The 15,754-nt window shown below is 48.7% G+C and overlaps 1 protein-coding gene across 1 annotated transcript in view; it reads right to left on the reverse strand.

Moving 5' to 3' along the window:
- The window catches only part of adamts6 (ADAM metallopeptidase with thrombospondin type 1 motif, 6), a 429,889-nt gene extending 417,320 nt beyond the window's left edge, over positions 1-12,569 (reverse strand). Inside the window, exons 1-3 of the mRNA XM_038791039.1 lie at positions 12,434-12,569; positions 2,503-2,864; positions 1,412-1,776 (exon numbers count right to left, since the gene is read on the reverse strand). Of these exons, the coding sequence (XP_038646967.1) occupies positions 1,412-1,776; positions 2,503-2,599 (462 nt within the window). The 5' untranslated portion in view covers positions 2,600-2,864; positions 12,434-12,569. The remainder of the gene's footprint in view (positions 1-1,411; positions 1,777-2,502; positions 2,865-12,433) is intronic.
- Between the last annotated feature and the right edge of the window lie 3,185 nt (positions 12,570-15,754).

Raw genomic sequence — 15,754 nt, forward strand, 5'->3', positions numbered from 1 at the left:
TAGCGTGTAATGTGTAGTTGCAGATATAACTGAATTGTGCATAATGTAGTTACAGATACATCTGGATTGCACGTAATGTATAGTTACAGCTATATCTGGATTGTTCATGAAGTATAATAAAGATGTATCTGGATAGTGCATAATGTATAGTTACAGATATATCTGACTAGTGCAAAATGTATAGATAGATATATCTGGATAGTGCATTACGTAGTAATACATATATCTGAATTGTGCACAATGTATAGTTACAAATATATCCGGATTGTGGTTAATGTATAGTTACAAATATATCTGGATAGTGCATAAAGTATAGTAAAGATATATTGGGATTGTGCATAATGTAGTTACACATATATATGGATAGTGCATAATGTATAGTTACAGATATATCTGGATTGTACATAATGTATAGTTACAGATACATCTGGAAAGTGCATAATGTATAGCAAAGGTGTATCTGGATTGTGTGTAATGTGTGGTTACAGATACATCTGGATTGTGCATAATGTACAGAAAAGATATATCTGGACTGTGCTGAATGAACACATATTGTAGGAAATATTATAATATGAAGGTGAGTAATGACAGCGGTTAGCAATTGAGTCTGAACGTCATCCAAAAAAATCAGAATATGCTCATTCTTCTGACAATTGAAAATTATATGTTTTAGTTCTACTTTCTAATGGTGACTCCCCCTCCCCCCTACACACACACACTCTATGTTTTAATCTTACTGCTGAGGTGTTGCTAGCAATGCATGGGCTGTTACTCCAGCTTTCTTCCAAAGATTTAGTCAATGTTGATTTCAATGCATGTTATTACTTTAAAACAACATATTGGCCAGCCATTTGTAATTGTGAATTGTCTCTGAATTAAATGTACACTTTTGTTTATACATTGTAACAGGAGTAATCCTAGTTCACCCTCCTTGTAAACTGCAGAAACATTTGTTGCATTATAGTAGCCATATGTCTCTTCTGGTGCGATATGCATTATTAGTAAACGCTGAAAAAAAAGTTGATCACCCTTCCCAACTAATGCATCGTCTAGACATAAAGTTATTTGATTAAACTAACGGCCCTGCATGATACTTCGACAGAAATCTCTAGTCCGCTACACAGGAAGTTGGATTTGCACATGCTTCAGAACTACATTCGGTCTGCAGAGGCCACTGAAAGGCTCCTGCCTATTTAAGATCTGGCTACCCTTCCCACTGCGGTCGCTCACATGCAAATTAGCCATGTGCATCATATAGCTGGGCAGCTGATGTGCCTCTACTCCTGCCATGCTTTTCCAGTTCAGTTAACATTTCTGACTGATGCCGAATAACTGATCATTTATATCCCACAGCACAAAGGCAATCAAATGAATAAAGAAGCATCCCAATTTGAAAAGCAAGTTCACTCACCAGGCCGTTACAGTTGCTTAAAGCCACCTTGGTAGTATTGTGCTCATGTAGTACACATCCCACATAATGGCAGTTATCAATAAAATCGTGTTTCCATTCTGGACCGTCATTCCCCCAATATTCTACCAGAAAATGTCTGGAGATTAATTTAGTGTTTAGAGTCAAGTTTAAGTGAAAGTGCTTGCCATAGGCGGTCAGTCTATAAAATAATTTAGATTCGCTTGGATCATGAGGTGTGACATCCGAACTCCTCCTTCGCCTTGAACGTCTATAGCTTTTCGCACTGGTGTTCAGGAAATCTCCGTTGTGGTCCACTCGGGCAGGAACCGTTAGCTGATAATGTTCGAGGTAAGAAAGAAACTCCTCTTTGAAATCACAAGGTGGGAAGATCCAGGAAATGGGCGTGGAAGGAAAAAAAAAGGAGGTGACAAAATACAACTAAAATACCAGTCAAAATCATTCCATCTCATGTAAATGAGAAGTGACTGTCAAACATTTTCAGTGTTCAGCTCTATGTTAAGCTAAATGAGGAAGTCACAATAGCCCAGTGTTTGATCAGGTAATATCTCACAGAACTAGCCAAACCACGTTACATGCAGTAAGTTGGGAAGGATAAAGACTTCGAAATAAGCAGACATATGCAGAAAATTGCCTTCAAATTGTAGTAACATTTTTGCATTTAACAAGGTAGCGATACAAATTTGACGTTAACAGTCCAAGTGCAATATTTTGGATTCTGCTGTGAGGGCATACAAACTCCAGTCATAAACAAAACATTAAAGAATGTGTTCTGGACCTTGTTCAGGTTTGTACAGTCTCCCTCTATTCCCAACCTCCTGTACATGACGGGTTGCATCAAATGACCAGTAAATGTCACTCACATATAGTCCAATTGCCTCAAAGACTAAATTGTTTTTTTGTTTTGCAAACGGTCAGAAGTGTAGTTTTTTTAAATGACAGATGGGTAAATATGTGACAGGGTAAATATGAACTCATGCCAACAAAAGCCAACATGGTTTATTTCGGTTTGAAGGGGTCGGTGATGTGGCGCCGGCCTGCAGTATATTTTGGTCATGCTGGGATGATCCTACCTTGAGATCCGTAAGAAAGCCTTGTGTCACTGTCAAATTCCGAGGCAGCCATGACTAGGCTCAAAATCCAAGTCACCGTCTTCCACAAAACTTCCATAATTTAGTGAACCTCCAGCTGTTTGGGGCTACCTCTGGCGTTAGACAGTTTGGTTGACTGCAGATGCGGACGGTAAGAAGCCCATTGGGATGGTCGAGTCGTCGGCACGTTGCCGTGCGGCGGTGCCTCAGCGCCGAAAGGTGCAGCAGTCGGTGAAGCAGCCCGGCCGGCCACTCATCCCTGCGCCCAGGGCCAGCAGCAAAGCGGCGGAACCCTCAGCACCCACACTCATTGGCCGTTCATGCGGACTCACTCATCCGTACGCCTGCAAAAAGGGGACCACGCATTAATGATGCCCTTGTCCACTGGTACCCCAGGTGCATGATTTGTGATGGCAGCAAAACACTTGAGTTAAACAGATTGGTTCTATGCTGCAATGGCAAAATGAATGCACGGTTACTATTGACTGCAGCATTGCAAAGGTTCGGATTACACAAGAGGAAAAGCTCCACACGTCAAGTAGGTGGCAGAGGAAATGCACATTCACACTCCTCTCCCCCTTTTACAACTCTGCGGGCGTTGACTCCTTAATCGCTTTCTCACAAGGAAAAACATACAATTAAAAAGATGCTGCCAGCGGGAAATTAGTGCAAACTCATAATATACTGCAAACTCATCGTCACTGTTTTCTAATGTAATAGTTTCAAAAATAATCAACCTAAGCAACCAACTCAGTGATCACCAGTGCCATTCAGCCCGAGGGAATTTAAAGTGGCAGCAGCTTTCTCTTACCCACAAACCCTGGTGCTGTGCAACCACAATCCTGAGCGCGAAAGGGCGGAGGAGAGGGAGTACTAATGTGGAGAGCGAGGCTCCATATGGAGACTGAGGCTTCATGTGGGGAGGGTGTCCCCATGTGGAGGGAGATGCTCCAGGTGGAGAGTGAGGCTCCTTGTCTAGACTGAGGCTTCATGTGGCAAGGGTGTCCCCATGTGTATAGTGAGGCTCCATGTGGGGAGTGAGGCTCCATGTGGCAAGGGTGTCCCCATGTGAATAGTGAGGCTCCATGTGGGGAGTGAGGCTCCATGTGGCAAGGGTGTCCCCATGTGAATAGTGAGGCTCTATGTGGGGAATGAGGCTCCATGTGGCAAAGGTGTCCCCATGTGTATAGTGAGGCTCCATGTGGGGAGTGAGGCTCCATGTGGGGAGTGAGGCTCCATGTGGCAAGGGTGTCCCCATGTGTATAGTGAGGCTCCATGTGGGGAGTGAGGCTCCATGTGGCAAGGGTGTCTCCGTGTGTATAGTGAGACTCCATGTGGGGAGTGAGGCTCCATGTGGCAAGGGTGTCCCCATGTGTATAGTGAGGCTCCATGTGTAGACTGAGGCTCCATGTGGCAAGGGTGTCCCCATGTGTATAGTGAGGCTCCATGTGGGGAGTGACGCTCCATGTGGCAAGGGTGTCTCCGTGTGTATAGTGAGGCTCCATGTGGGGAGTCAGGCTCCATGTGGCAAGGGTGTCTCCATGTGTATAGTGATGCTCCATGTGGGGAGTGAGGCTCCATGTGGGGAGTGAGGCTCCATGTGGCAAGGGTGTCCCCATGTGAATAGTGAGGCTCCATGTGTGGAGTGAGGCTCCATGTGGGGAGTGAGGCTCCATGTGTAGACTGAGGCTCCATGTGGCAAGGGTGTCTCCGTGTGTATAGTGAGGCTCCATGTGGGGAGTGAGGCTCCATGTGGCAAGGGTGTCTCCGTGTGTATAGTGAGACTCCATGTGGGGAGTGAGGCTCCATGTGGCAAGGGTGTCCCCATGTGTATAGTGAGGCTCCATGTGTAGACTGAGGCTCCATGTGGCAAGGGTGTCCCCATGTGTATAGTGAGGCTCCATGTGGGGAGTGACGCTCCATGTGGCAAGGGTGTCTCCGTGTGTATAGTGAGGCTCCATGTGGGGAGTCAGGCTCCATGTGGCAAGGGTGTCTCCATGTGTATAGTGATGCTCCATGTGGGGAGTGAGGCTCCATGTGGGGAGTGAGGCTCCATGTGGCAAGGGTGTCCCCATGTGAATAGTGAGGCTCCATGTGGGGAGTGAGGCTCCATGTGGGGAGTGAGGCTCCATGTGTAGACTGAGGCTCCATGTGGCAAGGGTGTCTCCGTGTGTATAGTGAGGCTCCATGTGGGGAGTGAGGCTCCATGTGGGGAGTGAGGCTCCATGTGGCAAGGGTGTTCCCATGTGAATAGTGAGGCTCCATGTGGGGAGTGAGGCTCCATGTGGGGAGTGAGGCTCCATGTGTAGACTGAGGCTCCATGTGGCAAGGGTGTCCCCATGTGAATAGTGAGGCTCCATGTGGGGAATGAGGCTCCATGTGGCAAGGGTGTCCCCATGTGTATAGTGAGGCTCCATGTGGGGAGTGAGGCTCCATGTGTATAGTGAGGCTCCATGTGGGGAGTGAGGCTCCATGTGGACAGTGAGGCTCCATGTGAATAGTGAGGCTCCATGTGGGGAGTGAGGCTCCATGTGGGGAATGAGGCTCCATGTGGCAAGGGTGTCCCCATGTGTATAGTGAGGCTCCATGTGGGGAGTGAGGCTCCATGTGGGGAGTGAGGCTCCATGTGGCAAGGGTGTCCCCATGTGTATAGTGAGGCTCCATGTGGGGAGTGAGGCTCCATGTGGACAGTGAGGCTCCATGTGAATAGTGAGGCTCCATGTGGGGAGTGAGGCTCCATGTGGGGAGTGAGGCTCCATGTGTAGACTGAGGCTCCATGTGGCAAGGGTATCCACATGTGAATAGTGAGGGTACATGTGGGGAGTGAGGTCCATGTGGCAAGGGTGTCTCCATCTTTATAGCAAGGCTCCATGTGCATACTGAGGCTCCATGTGGGGAGTGAGGCTCCATGTAGAGAGTGAGGCTACATGTGGGGAGTGAGGATTCATGTGGAGACTGAGCTTCATGTGGAGAGCGAAGTTCCATGTTCAGAGTGAGACTCCATATGGGGAGGGAGTCCCCATGTGGAATGAGGCTCCATGTTAAGAGTCAGCTTCATGTGGAGTGAGGCTCCAGGTGAAGAGCAAAGATCCATGTGGAGAGTGAGGCTCCATATTCAGAATGAAGTTCCATGTATAGAGTGAGTACTCATGTGGAGAGTGAGGCTCTATGTGGAGAGTGAGGCTCCATGTGGGAACTGAACTCCATGTGGGGAGTGAGGCTCCACGAGGAGAATGAGGCTCCATGTGGAGACTGAGGCTCCACGAGGAGTATGAGGCTCCATGTGGGGAGTGAGGATCCATGTCGAGACTGAGGCTCCATGTGGGGAGTAAGGCTCCATGTGGAGAGTGAGGCTCCATGTGGAGACTGAGGCTCCATGAGGAGAGTGAAGCTCCATGTGGAGAGTGAGGCTCCATGTGGAGAGTGAGGCTCCATGTGTAGACTGAGGCTCCATGTGGAGACTGAGGCTCCACGAGGAGAGTGAGGCTCCATGTGGAGAGTGAGGCTCCATGTGGAGACTGAGGCTCCACGAGGAGAGTGAGGCTCCATGTGGGGAGTGAGGCTCCATGTGGGGAGTGAGGCTCCATGTGGGGAGTGAGGCTCCATGTGGGGAGTGAGGCTCCATGTGGGGAGTGAGGATCCATGTGGAATGAGGCTCCATGTGGAGAGTCAGCTTCATGTGGAGTGAGGCTACAGGTGAAGAGTGAAGTTCCATGTGGAGAGTGAGGCTCAATATTAAGAGTGAAGTTCTATGTGGAAAGAGAGGACTCATGTAGAGAGTGAGGCTCAAAGTGAGGAGTAATTCTCCATGTAAGGAGTGGTGCCCATGTGGAGAGTGAGTCTCCATGTGAAATTGAGTCTCCATGTGGAGCGTGAAACTCCAAGCGGAGAGTAAGTCTGTTTGAGGAGTGAAGTTCCTTGTGAGGAGTGAGTCTTCAAGTGAGGTGTGAGGCTCCACGTGAGGAGTGAGGCTCCACATGAGGACTGAGGCTCCACATGAGGAGTGAGGCTCCATGCGAGGAGTGAGGCTCCACATGAGGAGCGAGTGAGACTTTAGATGAGGAGTTAGTCTCCATGTGAGGTGTGAGTCTCCATGAGGAGTGAGACTCCATGTGAGGCTCCACGTGAGGAGTGAGTCTCCATGAGGAGTGAGGCTTCATGTGAGGAGTGAGGTTCCATGTGAGGAGTGATGCGCCACATGAGGAGTGAGTCTCCATGAGGAGTGAGGCTTCACGTGAGGAGTGAGGCTCCATGTGAGGAGTGAGGCTCCATGAGGAGTGAGGCTTCAATTGAGGAGTGAGGCTCCATGTGAGGAGTGAGGCACCATGTGAGGCTCCACGTGAGGAGTGAGTCTCCATTAGGAATAAGGCTTCACGTCAGGAGTGAGGCTCCATGTGAGTTAGGCTCCATGTGATGAGTGAGGCTCCATGTGAGGAGTGATGCTCCACATGAGGAGTGAGGCTCCACGTGAGGAGTGAGGCTCCACTTGAGGAGTGAAGCTCCATGTGAGGAGTAAGGCTCCATGTGAGGAGTGAGGCTCCACGTGAGGAGTGAGGCTCCACATGAGGAGTGAGGCTCCACGTGAGGAGTGAGCCTCCACATGAGGAGTGAGGCTCCACGTGAGGAGTGAGGCTCCACGTGAGGAGTGAGGCTCCACGTGAGGAGTGAGCCTCCACGTGAGGAGTGAGGCTCCACGTGAAGAGTGAAGCTTCACGTGAGGAGTGAAGCTTCACGTGAGGCTCCACGTGAGGAGTGAGGCTCCACGTGAGGAATGTGGCTCCACATGAGGAGTGAGGCTCCACGTGAGGAGTGAAGCTCCGTGTGAGGACTGAGGCTCCACATGAGGAGTGAAGCTTCACGTGAGGAGTGAGGCTCCACGTGAGGAATGTGGCTCCATGTGAGGATGAGACTCCACGTGAGGAGTGAGCCTCCACGTGAGGAGTGAGGCTCCACGTGAGGAGTGAGGCTCCACGTGAGGACTGAAGCTCCACATGAGTGAGGCTCCACATGAGGAAGCTCCACGTGAAGAATGGGGCTCCATGTGAGGAGTGAGACTCCACGTGAGGAGTGAGACTCCACGTGAGGAGTGAGGCTCCATGTGAGGAGTGTGTCTCCATGTAAGGATGAGGCTCCACGTGAGGACTGAAGCTCCACATGACGGGTGAGGCTCCATGTGAGGAGTGAGGCTCCATGTGAGGAGTGAGGGTCCATGTGAGGAGTGAGGCTCCATGTGAGGGGTGAGGCTCCATGTGAGGAGTGAGGCTCCATGTGAGGATGAGACTCCACGTGAGGAGTGAGGCTCCTTGTGAGGAGTGAGGCTCCATGTGAGGGGTGAGGCTCCGTGAGGAGTGAGGCTCCATGTGAGGAGTTAGGCTCCATGTGAGGAGTGAGGCTCCACATGACGGGTGAGGCTCCGAGGAGTGAGGGTCCATGTGAGGAGTGAGGCTCCATGTGAGGAGTGAGGCTCCATGTGAGGAGTGAGGCTCCACATGACGGGTGAGGCTCCATGTGAGGAGTGAGGGTCCATGTGAGGAGTGAGGCTCCATGTGAGGAGTGAGGCTCCATGTGAGGGGTGAGGCTCCATGTGAGGATGAGACTCCACATGACGGGTGAGGCTCCATGTGAGGAGTGAGGCTCCATGTGAGGGGTGAGGCTCCGTGAGGAGTGAGGCTCCATGTGAGGAGTTAGGCTCCATGTGAGGAGTGAGGCTCCACATGACGGGTGAGGCTCCATGAGGAGTGAGGGTCCATGTGAGGAGTGAGGCTCCATGTGAGGAGTGAGGCTCCATGTGAGGAGTGAGGCTCCACATGACGGGTGAGGCTCCGTGTGAGGAGTGAGGTTCCATGTGAGGAGTGAGACTCCATGTGAGGAGTGAGGCTCCATGTGAGGAGTGAGGCTCCACATGACGGGTGAGGCTCCATGTGAGGAGTGAGGGTCCATGTGAGGAGTGAGGCTCCACATGACGGGTGAGGCTCCATGTGAGGAGTGAGGCTCCATGTGAGGAGTGAGGGTCCATGTGAGGAGTGAGGCTCCATGTGAGGAGTGAGGCTCCATGTGAGGAGTGAGGGTCCATGTGAGGAGTGAGGCTCCATGTGAGGAGTGAGGCTCCATGTGAGGAGTGAGGGTCCATGTGAGGAGTGAGGTTCCATGTGAGGAGTGAGGCTCCATGTGAGGAGTGAGGGTCCATGTGAGGAGTGAGGCTCCATGTGAGGAGTGAGGCTCCACATGACGGGTGAGGTTCCACATGACGGGTGAGACTCCGTATGGAGAAGCTGAGCCACCAAACCTGCTCTCACCTCCTACTGGACGGAGTCCAATTATCCAGCCAATTTACTGGGAATGTGACTACCAATCCGGACTGGCAGAGCCTTGACCTTCCCGCCGCTGATGGTGCAGCTTGGGGCAGGAGGGTGCCTGGAGGGAGGTGTCTGCAGGAAAGGTGGGGGGGGGGGGGGGTTGGAGGAAAGAGTGGAGGGGTGGAATGGAAAATTTGAGAACATGACGATGAAGGATGGGGACAAAAGGAGATTAATGAAGGGGTGCATGGAGGAGGCGGTAAGGTGGAAGAAGAGAGGAGTGGAGGAGAGAGGAGGATAGAGGTGGAGGGATAGAGAGGGTGAAGGAAGGGTGAAGATAATGGAAAAGGATAAAAGGTGGATTAAGGGAGAGGGGATGAAGAGGCAGGAGGGGAAAGACTGAATGGATAGGAAAGCAGGAGCAGGAAGGGAGTTAGGAAGAAGCTAAGGTAAGAAGAGTGCAAAGGAAGTGCAGCAACAAGGGAGGTGAAGTAATAAAGTCGAGAATTGGAAAGAAGATTTGAAGAGGTAAGTGAGGGATTGAAAGATAACAGAGATGGAAGATGGATAGGTAACTAAGAGTGGTAAGATTAGAAATTAGGAGATAAGGAGAGGTTTGGAAAGTGTAGCAGGCAAAGGATAGAAAGGTGAAAGAGGAGTTGGGGAAAAGGACAGGGTGAGCTGTAAAGCGGGATGAGATGGAAAGGAAGAGAGGAAAGGAGAGTTAGAGAGAGTAAGAGAGCAGGAGAAGGGAAGGAAATTCGGCTGAGCGAGATGAAGAAAGGGAAAAGGGGAATCATTGTGGAGAAATGGGAAGTGGAGGCGATGGGACATTGTCCAATGTTAAAGCTGCTCTTACATAGAACAAACAGTGCTGAAGGAGGCCATTCGGCCCATCGAGTCTGCACCAACCCACTTAAGCCCTCACTTCCACCCTATCCCGGTAACCCAATAACCCCTCCTAACCTTTTTTTGGACACCAAGGGCAATTTATCATGGCCAATCCACCTAACCTGCACATCTTTGGACTGTGGGAGGAAACCGGAGCACCCGGAGGAAACCCACGCAGACACAGGGAGAACGTGCAGACTCTACACAGTGACCCAGCAGTGAATTGAACCTGGGACCCTGGAGCTGTGAAGCCACGGTGCTAATCACTATGCTACCGTGCTGCTGTTGACACACAAGTTGTGAAAAGGCAAAGCAATTGAAGATGGGGGAGGGAATGGGAAGATAGGAGCAAGAACAAGGAAGAGAGGAGCAAACCACAGAGCAACAAAAGGCAGAAGAGCAGTGGGATAAGAAAGGGAATTGAAGAAAGAACGTGGGGAAATTGCAAAAACAAAACAGCAAGAGATAAATAACAACAAAGACTTGGGGAAGCAGCAGTGAACAGGTGATTGGTAGACAGGGTGTGAACAATAGAGAAGCTAATACGGGGGCAGCAGTGTTCCCGGCAACAATTATTAGGATCAAAAGGATACCGCTGGTCGTAAAACGTGGGAGACCTCCGGGGATGGGAAAGGCACTATATAAATGCAAGTTGTTCTAAGGCAAAACAAAGGAAATGTGGAGTTTTTTTTAAAAAAAACAGGGAGGGGAGGGAACCACAAGACAAGGCGGTGGGGGGGGGGGGGGTAGTCCAAGGAGGGTGGAGCAAGAACATGAGCACGGACAGCACAGCTAGAGAGCCATGAGCAGCTTCACTGGAGGCGGCCTCCCCGCGGTACAAAGCCCACTGAACTCTGCTGTAACAAAGGGAGAGAAGGAACACCGGCAAAGTCCCGAGAGAGACCTCCAGTCACACACCTGGGGAGCAGCACCCGGGTAAGGATAGTCTCGGAGTCGCCAGTCAGCATCACTTCACACTGGAGGCGGGAGCCTCCTCAAACCAAAGCCAGGCCTAACGTTAAAGCCAGCAGAGGTCGTGCACAATCTTTATTTAAAATCAAAGACTTTGAAAAAAAGGGGAGCGGGCGAGAGAGGTGGGAAGGGCTGACTGGGGCGTGTGTCCAGGTTTCACTGACTTGGTGCAACAGGACAGCTGGCTAAGCTTTCGACTGCAAATGAAGTAGAACGGGGCTCCGAATGACATTGCTTTCATCTCAGACAATGCAAAAACAAATGGTGGGTTTGAAATGGGAGCATCAATTTACATTTTGAGTAATTGATTTTGAAGCAGCTTAGGCTTTCCTACTTTGGCCAAACGCTCCTCACAACCCAGTCAGTGTAAATCTGCAACACGGTAGTAAGTAAATTGTAACGACTAAGTAGGAACAACAGGATCTCCGGCACACAGAAGTCACATTACATTCAAATGCATGCAAAGGCTCCTGTCCCCCTGGAACATAAAAGGGTGTCACGGTTTGAGGTTTAAGATAAGCGCGCACCATAAACATCTAACCCGATAGGACTAGCCTGGTACAAGTGGTATGTGTATGTTGCTAGGGAAGTGAAGGGGGAGGGGCAGGAGCTCAATCGAAAGATATATAAAGTCTGCGGCTCCCCGCTGAATAGAAGTTGCAGAGCTGCTCCTTGTGTTGAATGGTTACCATTTCAGTGGAGAAAGAAATGATACGGGCTCCAGCTACCGTCGCAATTCTGCAACGAAAAACATTTATATATATATGTGTATATAGAGAAATTATGCAATGCAGAACACGAATGTTTCTTTTTTTTCACAAAATAATCAGATTCGGGGTAGAAATCGCAGCATGAGGGCAGATTCTGAATAGAAAACCAAACTTTGCAAACGTCACCAGTCAGGTTTGGCTTTCTAACCTGTGTTGAATTTTCCTGCGCCGTAACCCAGTAAAGTTTCCAGGAGCTGTCAGATTTCTGCTGGACAATCCCAAATTTTTCAGTGAAGGAGCTCCGAAAAGGCTAGACACTACAAAAACACAGCACGCAGCTGGTTGCTGAACGCCAGCATTTCAATGTCAAAAATCAGGGGAAATTAAAACTTTTCCTATACGGGGAGGAAATCGAATAGGCTCCGTACAGTCAATATAAAGTAACATTCGGCAGCCCATTCCCAGACAGCAGCACTAAATCTATTTGGATAAAACGCGTGTGACCCAGACAGTTGGCATTTGGCCCAAATACATTACACCGGCAGCTGAAATAAAAACAAGCGTCTCTACAACAATGAAAGAATTGGAAGGTCTGTGCCTTCTCGCGTTCATGTCTTGCTTCGATTTTTAAATATATATTATATATATACTTTGCTTCCTCTACAATCACACTCGCAACATTCGAATAATTGGATCAATGCATCCTTAAAACCCCGCTCACAAATCACACGAGGTCCAGATTAAATCAAAGAACACTATTCTGCACAGCGTGTTACTATCTTGAAACAAATGGGACTATCTAACTTTTAGAATGCACGAGGGGAGGACCTGCTGAATTAGGGTTTCAAACATCCAATCTCAAAAAAATGACCAAACAATTCTTTCAGTGCAATCCATTCTCAGCAATAAAAACAGAATTAACTCACTGAAACTGCTTGTGTCCAATCCCACTCATTTACAATACAACTTGCAGTGAGTTTGAGCAGTAAACCGACACTCTAAAATAAACAAAAGGGTCGGGAAAATGTTACTAGTAGCGTTTACCGTTTTCATCTTCATTCTGGGACGGGTTTAAGTGCAGCTTTCAAACAATAGACCGTGCACCCTGGCGATCCGTACCAATCAATTCTACTCTCTCGAAACCACAAGTTATTTTCATCCAGAACAGAATCGTGTAGTTTGGAAGGGGGGGGGGGAGGTTGGGGGGGGGGGGGGGGGGGGGAAAGTGGGAGGGGAGGGGGGAGCTTACTGAAGTTACTGACTTGGCAGAAACAGGGATGCCATCAGCCACCACCAAGCAACATAGATTACTTTACCCCCCCCCCCCCCCCCCCCCCACTGACTCCTCTCTCCAGGGCAGCTGAGCTTGTACAAAGCTCTATAGGACAGTTGGAAAAGTAAGGCAGGCAATACAAAAAGAAAGTATATGAAACAGCCCCGATCTGACTACCGGCCTTCAGCCAAGTTTAGACTTGCAATCTGGCGATGTGAGCTGCAGAGCGTACTTACGTCAGTGAAAAATGCAGATGTGCTTCTCCACCCCCCCCCCCCCCCCCCCCCTCTCCAGGCCGGGTTGTGCGCATGTCTCCTGGATCACGTGAAGGGGAGGGGGCAGTGGAGGGGTCCAGTCAGGGTGAAACTGGCATAGGAGAGTCCAGCAGAGAGTAAACTTCATCAAAAGTATTCCCCACTCACTTCAAAGTGAGAGGGGAGCAGCTGCCCAGCTTGCACAGGGCTTCTGTTTGGTCGCAACAGTCTATTTAACAGTGTCCTTTAGTTAGCATTCAAGAGGGAACACTTCACAACTGGGACACGCACACCCATTTTACTTTAATGTGATCATAGGGTCATTTACTTTTAGATTGTTACTCGGCTTCACGAGATTACAGGTGGGATCATTTCCTTCTTGCCAAACTTCTCCTTTAAGATTGTGTTATCTTCAATATTAAGTCCACAGTGATGTATCGCTGTTTGAAACCTTTGGAGAAAGCTCAACGTAGTCACAACAGCCGAGGCAGCATTGCTATTAGCTCCAAAACTCTTCCTAAATCTGATGGAAATTAGAATGGATTGAAAGGCGGTTTAACTGTTTGCATCCCAGCTCCAGCATAAACTTTCAAATAACCTCCAGCATTTCTGGGGTAAACTCACTCCTGTACCGGTGTGAATCATTCAGTAGATTGTCAGCTGTACTGTAAAAGTGAACCTCTACATTTTGTAATGGGGAAGGGGGTGCATTATTTAACCATTTAAACCCAGTCCAGAAAAAAAACAGCTAAAAACTTCAAAGGAAGTTAGGGTACTTAGATCCTCGATGTTTTACAATTAAAACTCAGAATGAAGTGCTCTGCAGATTTATTTCCCCAGCGCGTCCGTCACTGACCAGTCCCACAGTTCATGGTCGCTCGGAATAGGTTAACGATCAAGCAGCATGACCACTATTTTTGAGTTCCAAGGCCTTGTGTGGTACCAACAAAAAAACCAGGCGAGATAGCAAATGCGCAACGTGGTGTGTGTGAGAAGGGTCTGCACTACCCGTGCCAACCGACTGTGAAATCAAAGAACATTGAGTAAATGAAACGTCTCACAGGACTTGGCAGAAAGTTCAATCGAACTGTGAGGCACTTTGGTTTACAATTGAAGGTTAAAATGACATGAGGCAATTGCAGCCTGTAGGTCCCATAAGATATTCATATTGGAGATAATATTGTAAAATTAAAATAATTTGTAAACCATTAAAAAAAGACCGTTCTTTCGGCATCACCCTAAGTGCAGATTTAAATCGGAGAACGCGAGTTACAAGAGCGAAGCTACTGGTTTGGACTTTCTAAACGTTCGTCAGAAATGCTGGGCATTTGTTGTTAATTGGATTGGTTCCAGTTAATAGACAGGATGCTGCACCTCTAGATCGAGTGGGAGGGTGAGCATGATGAGTGCTGCGGTATCCACAGCTCTGTCGGCGATGGCACAGCGGTGTAGGCGTGAGATGTGCGGAGCTGCTGGCAAACCAGTGAATGTTGGGGTCGTTTTGCACTTTCGGTTTCATTGAAATTAACAAAGAGCAGAACTATTCATAAAGCGGAACGTGTTCGAAACAATGCCGCTTAGACCTTGCTCTCGTCCGTTTGATGTGGTTAGCAAAACAATTGTGAGCCGCAACCTAATCGTATCGACACCCCCGAGCATCAACACAGCACACACATCTGGTTTGCCTTTCAGCTATTTTGCAAGCTATTCCAGTTGTCTGTGTTGGGAAAGAATCTTTTAAAAAACGGAGATTGGCCACGCACTGTCTGAAAACTGACAAGATACAAAGTTTCCAGTCTTATTATGTCTCGATTACTTTGCAATGGTGAATCAGGCTTTATTTCAATTAGGCTGTTGCAGCCCACGCCGGAGGTAGTAGGTGGAAGCCGTTTGGAGCCTCCAGCTGGAGCTCTCAGTGTTTGAAGGTGGCCAGAGGGGCCGAGCAGGCGGGCGGTCCTCCGGGTGACAAGGAAACGCATCTGTCTGCACCGCCGCTAGTCCTCGGCGTGACCCACTTGGCGCCGCGCCAAACAGGTCGAGGAGGTGTAAAATACATCCTGTGGTGGGTACTGACAATTTCAAATAAACACGCTCCATATGTTATGCCGAATTAGTGAAGCGACTGTTTGGAATAAAATATTCGTGCTGAACTATGATTCCGGAACTGATTCTTTCATGTCATGAAAAGCAATTATCGAGAAGAACCCTTTCAACAATGTCCAACAGACACCGTGGTCAGTGTGTGTAAAAACTGTTCGGCCCAGTGAATAAAAATACTCTTGTCATGTTTCCTTTAGTCACATATTCATTTTTAATGGATGTTATTGGTGTCTTGATTGAAACGGCAACACTCGCTAAATGCATTCACCAAAAGGCGCTTTAACTAAGTTAATCATTGACTTATTTCAGGATCAATGATTGCCTTTTAAAGTTTATTTTGAAAGCTTGTTCTAAAATATGTCGAGCCTCTTCTGTGCCACTCATACTTAGTAACGATTTGCTGTGAACTGCTAGGCACAGCGTTAGAGGAGCGTACTTGGGTCGAATATACAGTCAGTTGGCCACTTTATACTTCCTCGATTTACTGAGACTACGCCACCGTGTGGCTTCCGGGAATGAAGACAAAGACCATGGGAGTGATGTGAGGAACTATCACTGGGGGCAGGCAAACATTGTCCTGGATTTTTAAATGCTCACAGCGCCAGAAGTAAGTCATGGCTGAACGGTTTGCAGCAGTCACGGCATTGTAATAAAAGCAAAATACTGCTGGAAATCTGAAATATTAACACATGTTGAATAAACTCAGCAGAACTGCCAGCATCTGTGGAGAGAAACATC

The sequence above is a fragment of the Scyliorhinus canicula genome, chromosome 3 (genome assembly GCF_902713615.1).
Source record: "Scyliorhinus canicula chromosome 3, sScyCan1.1, whole genome shotgun sequence".
Taxonomy (NCBI): Eukaryota; Metazoa; Chordata; class Chondrichthyes; order Carcharhiniformes; family Scyliorhinidae; genus Scyliorhinus; species Scyliorhinus canicula.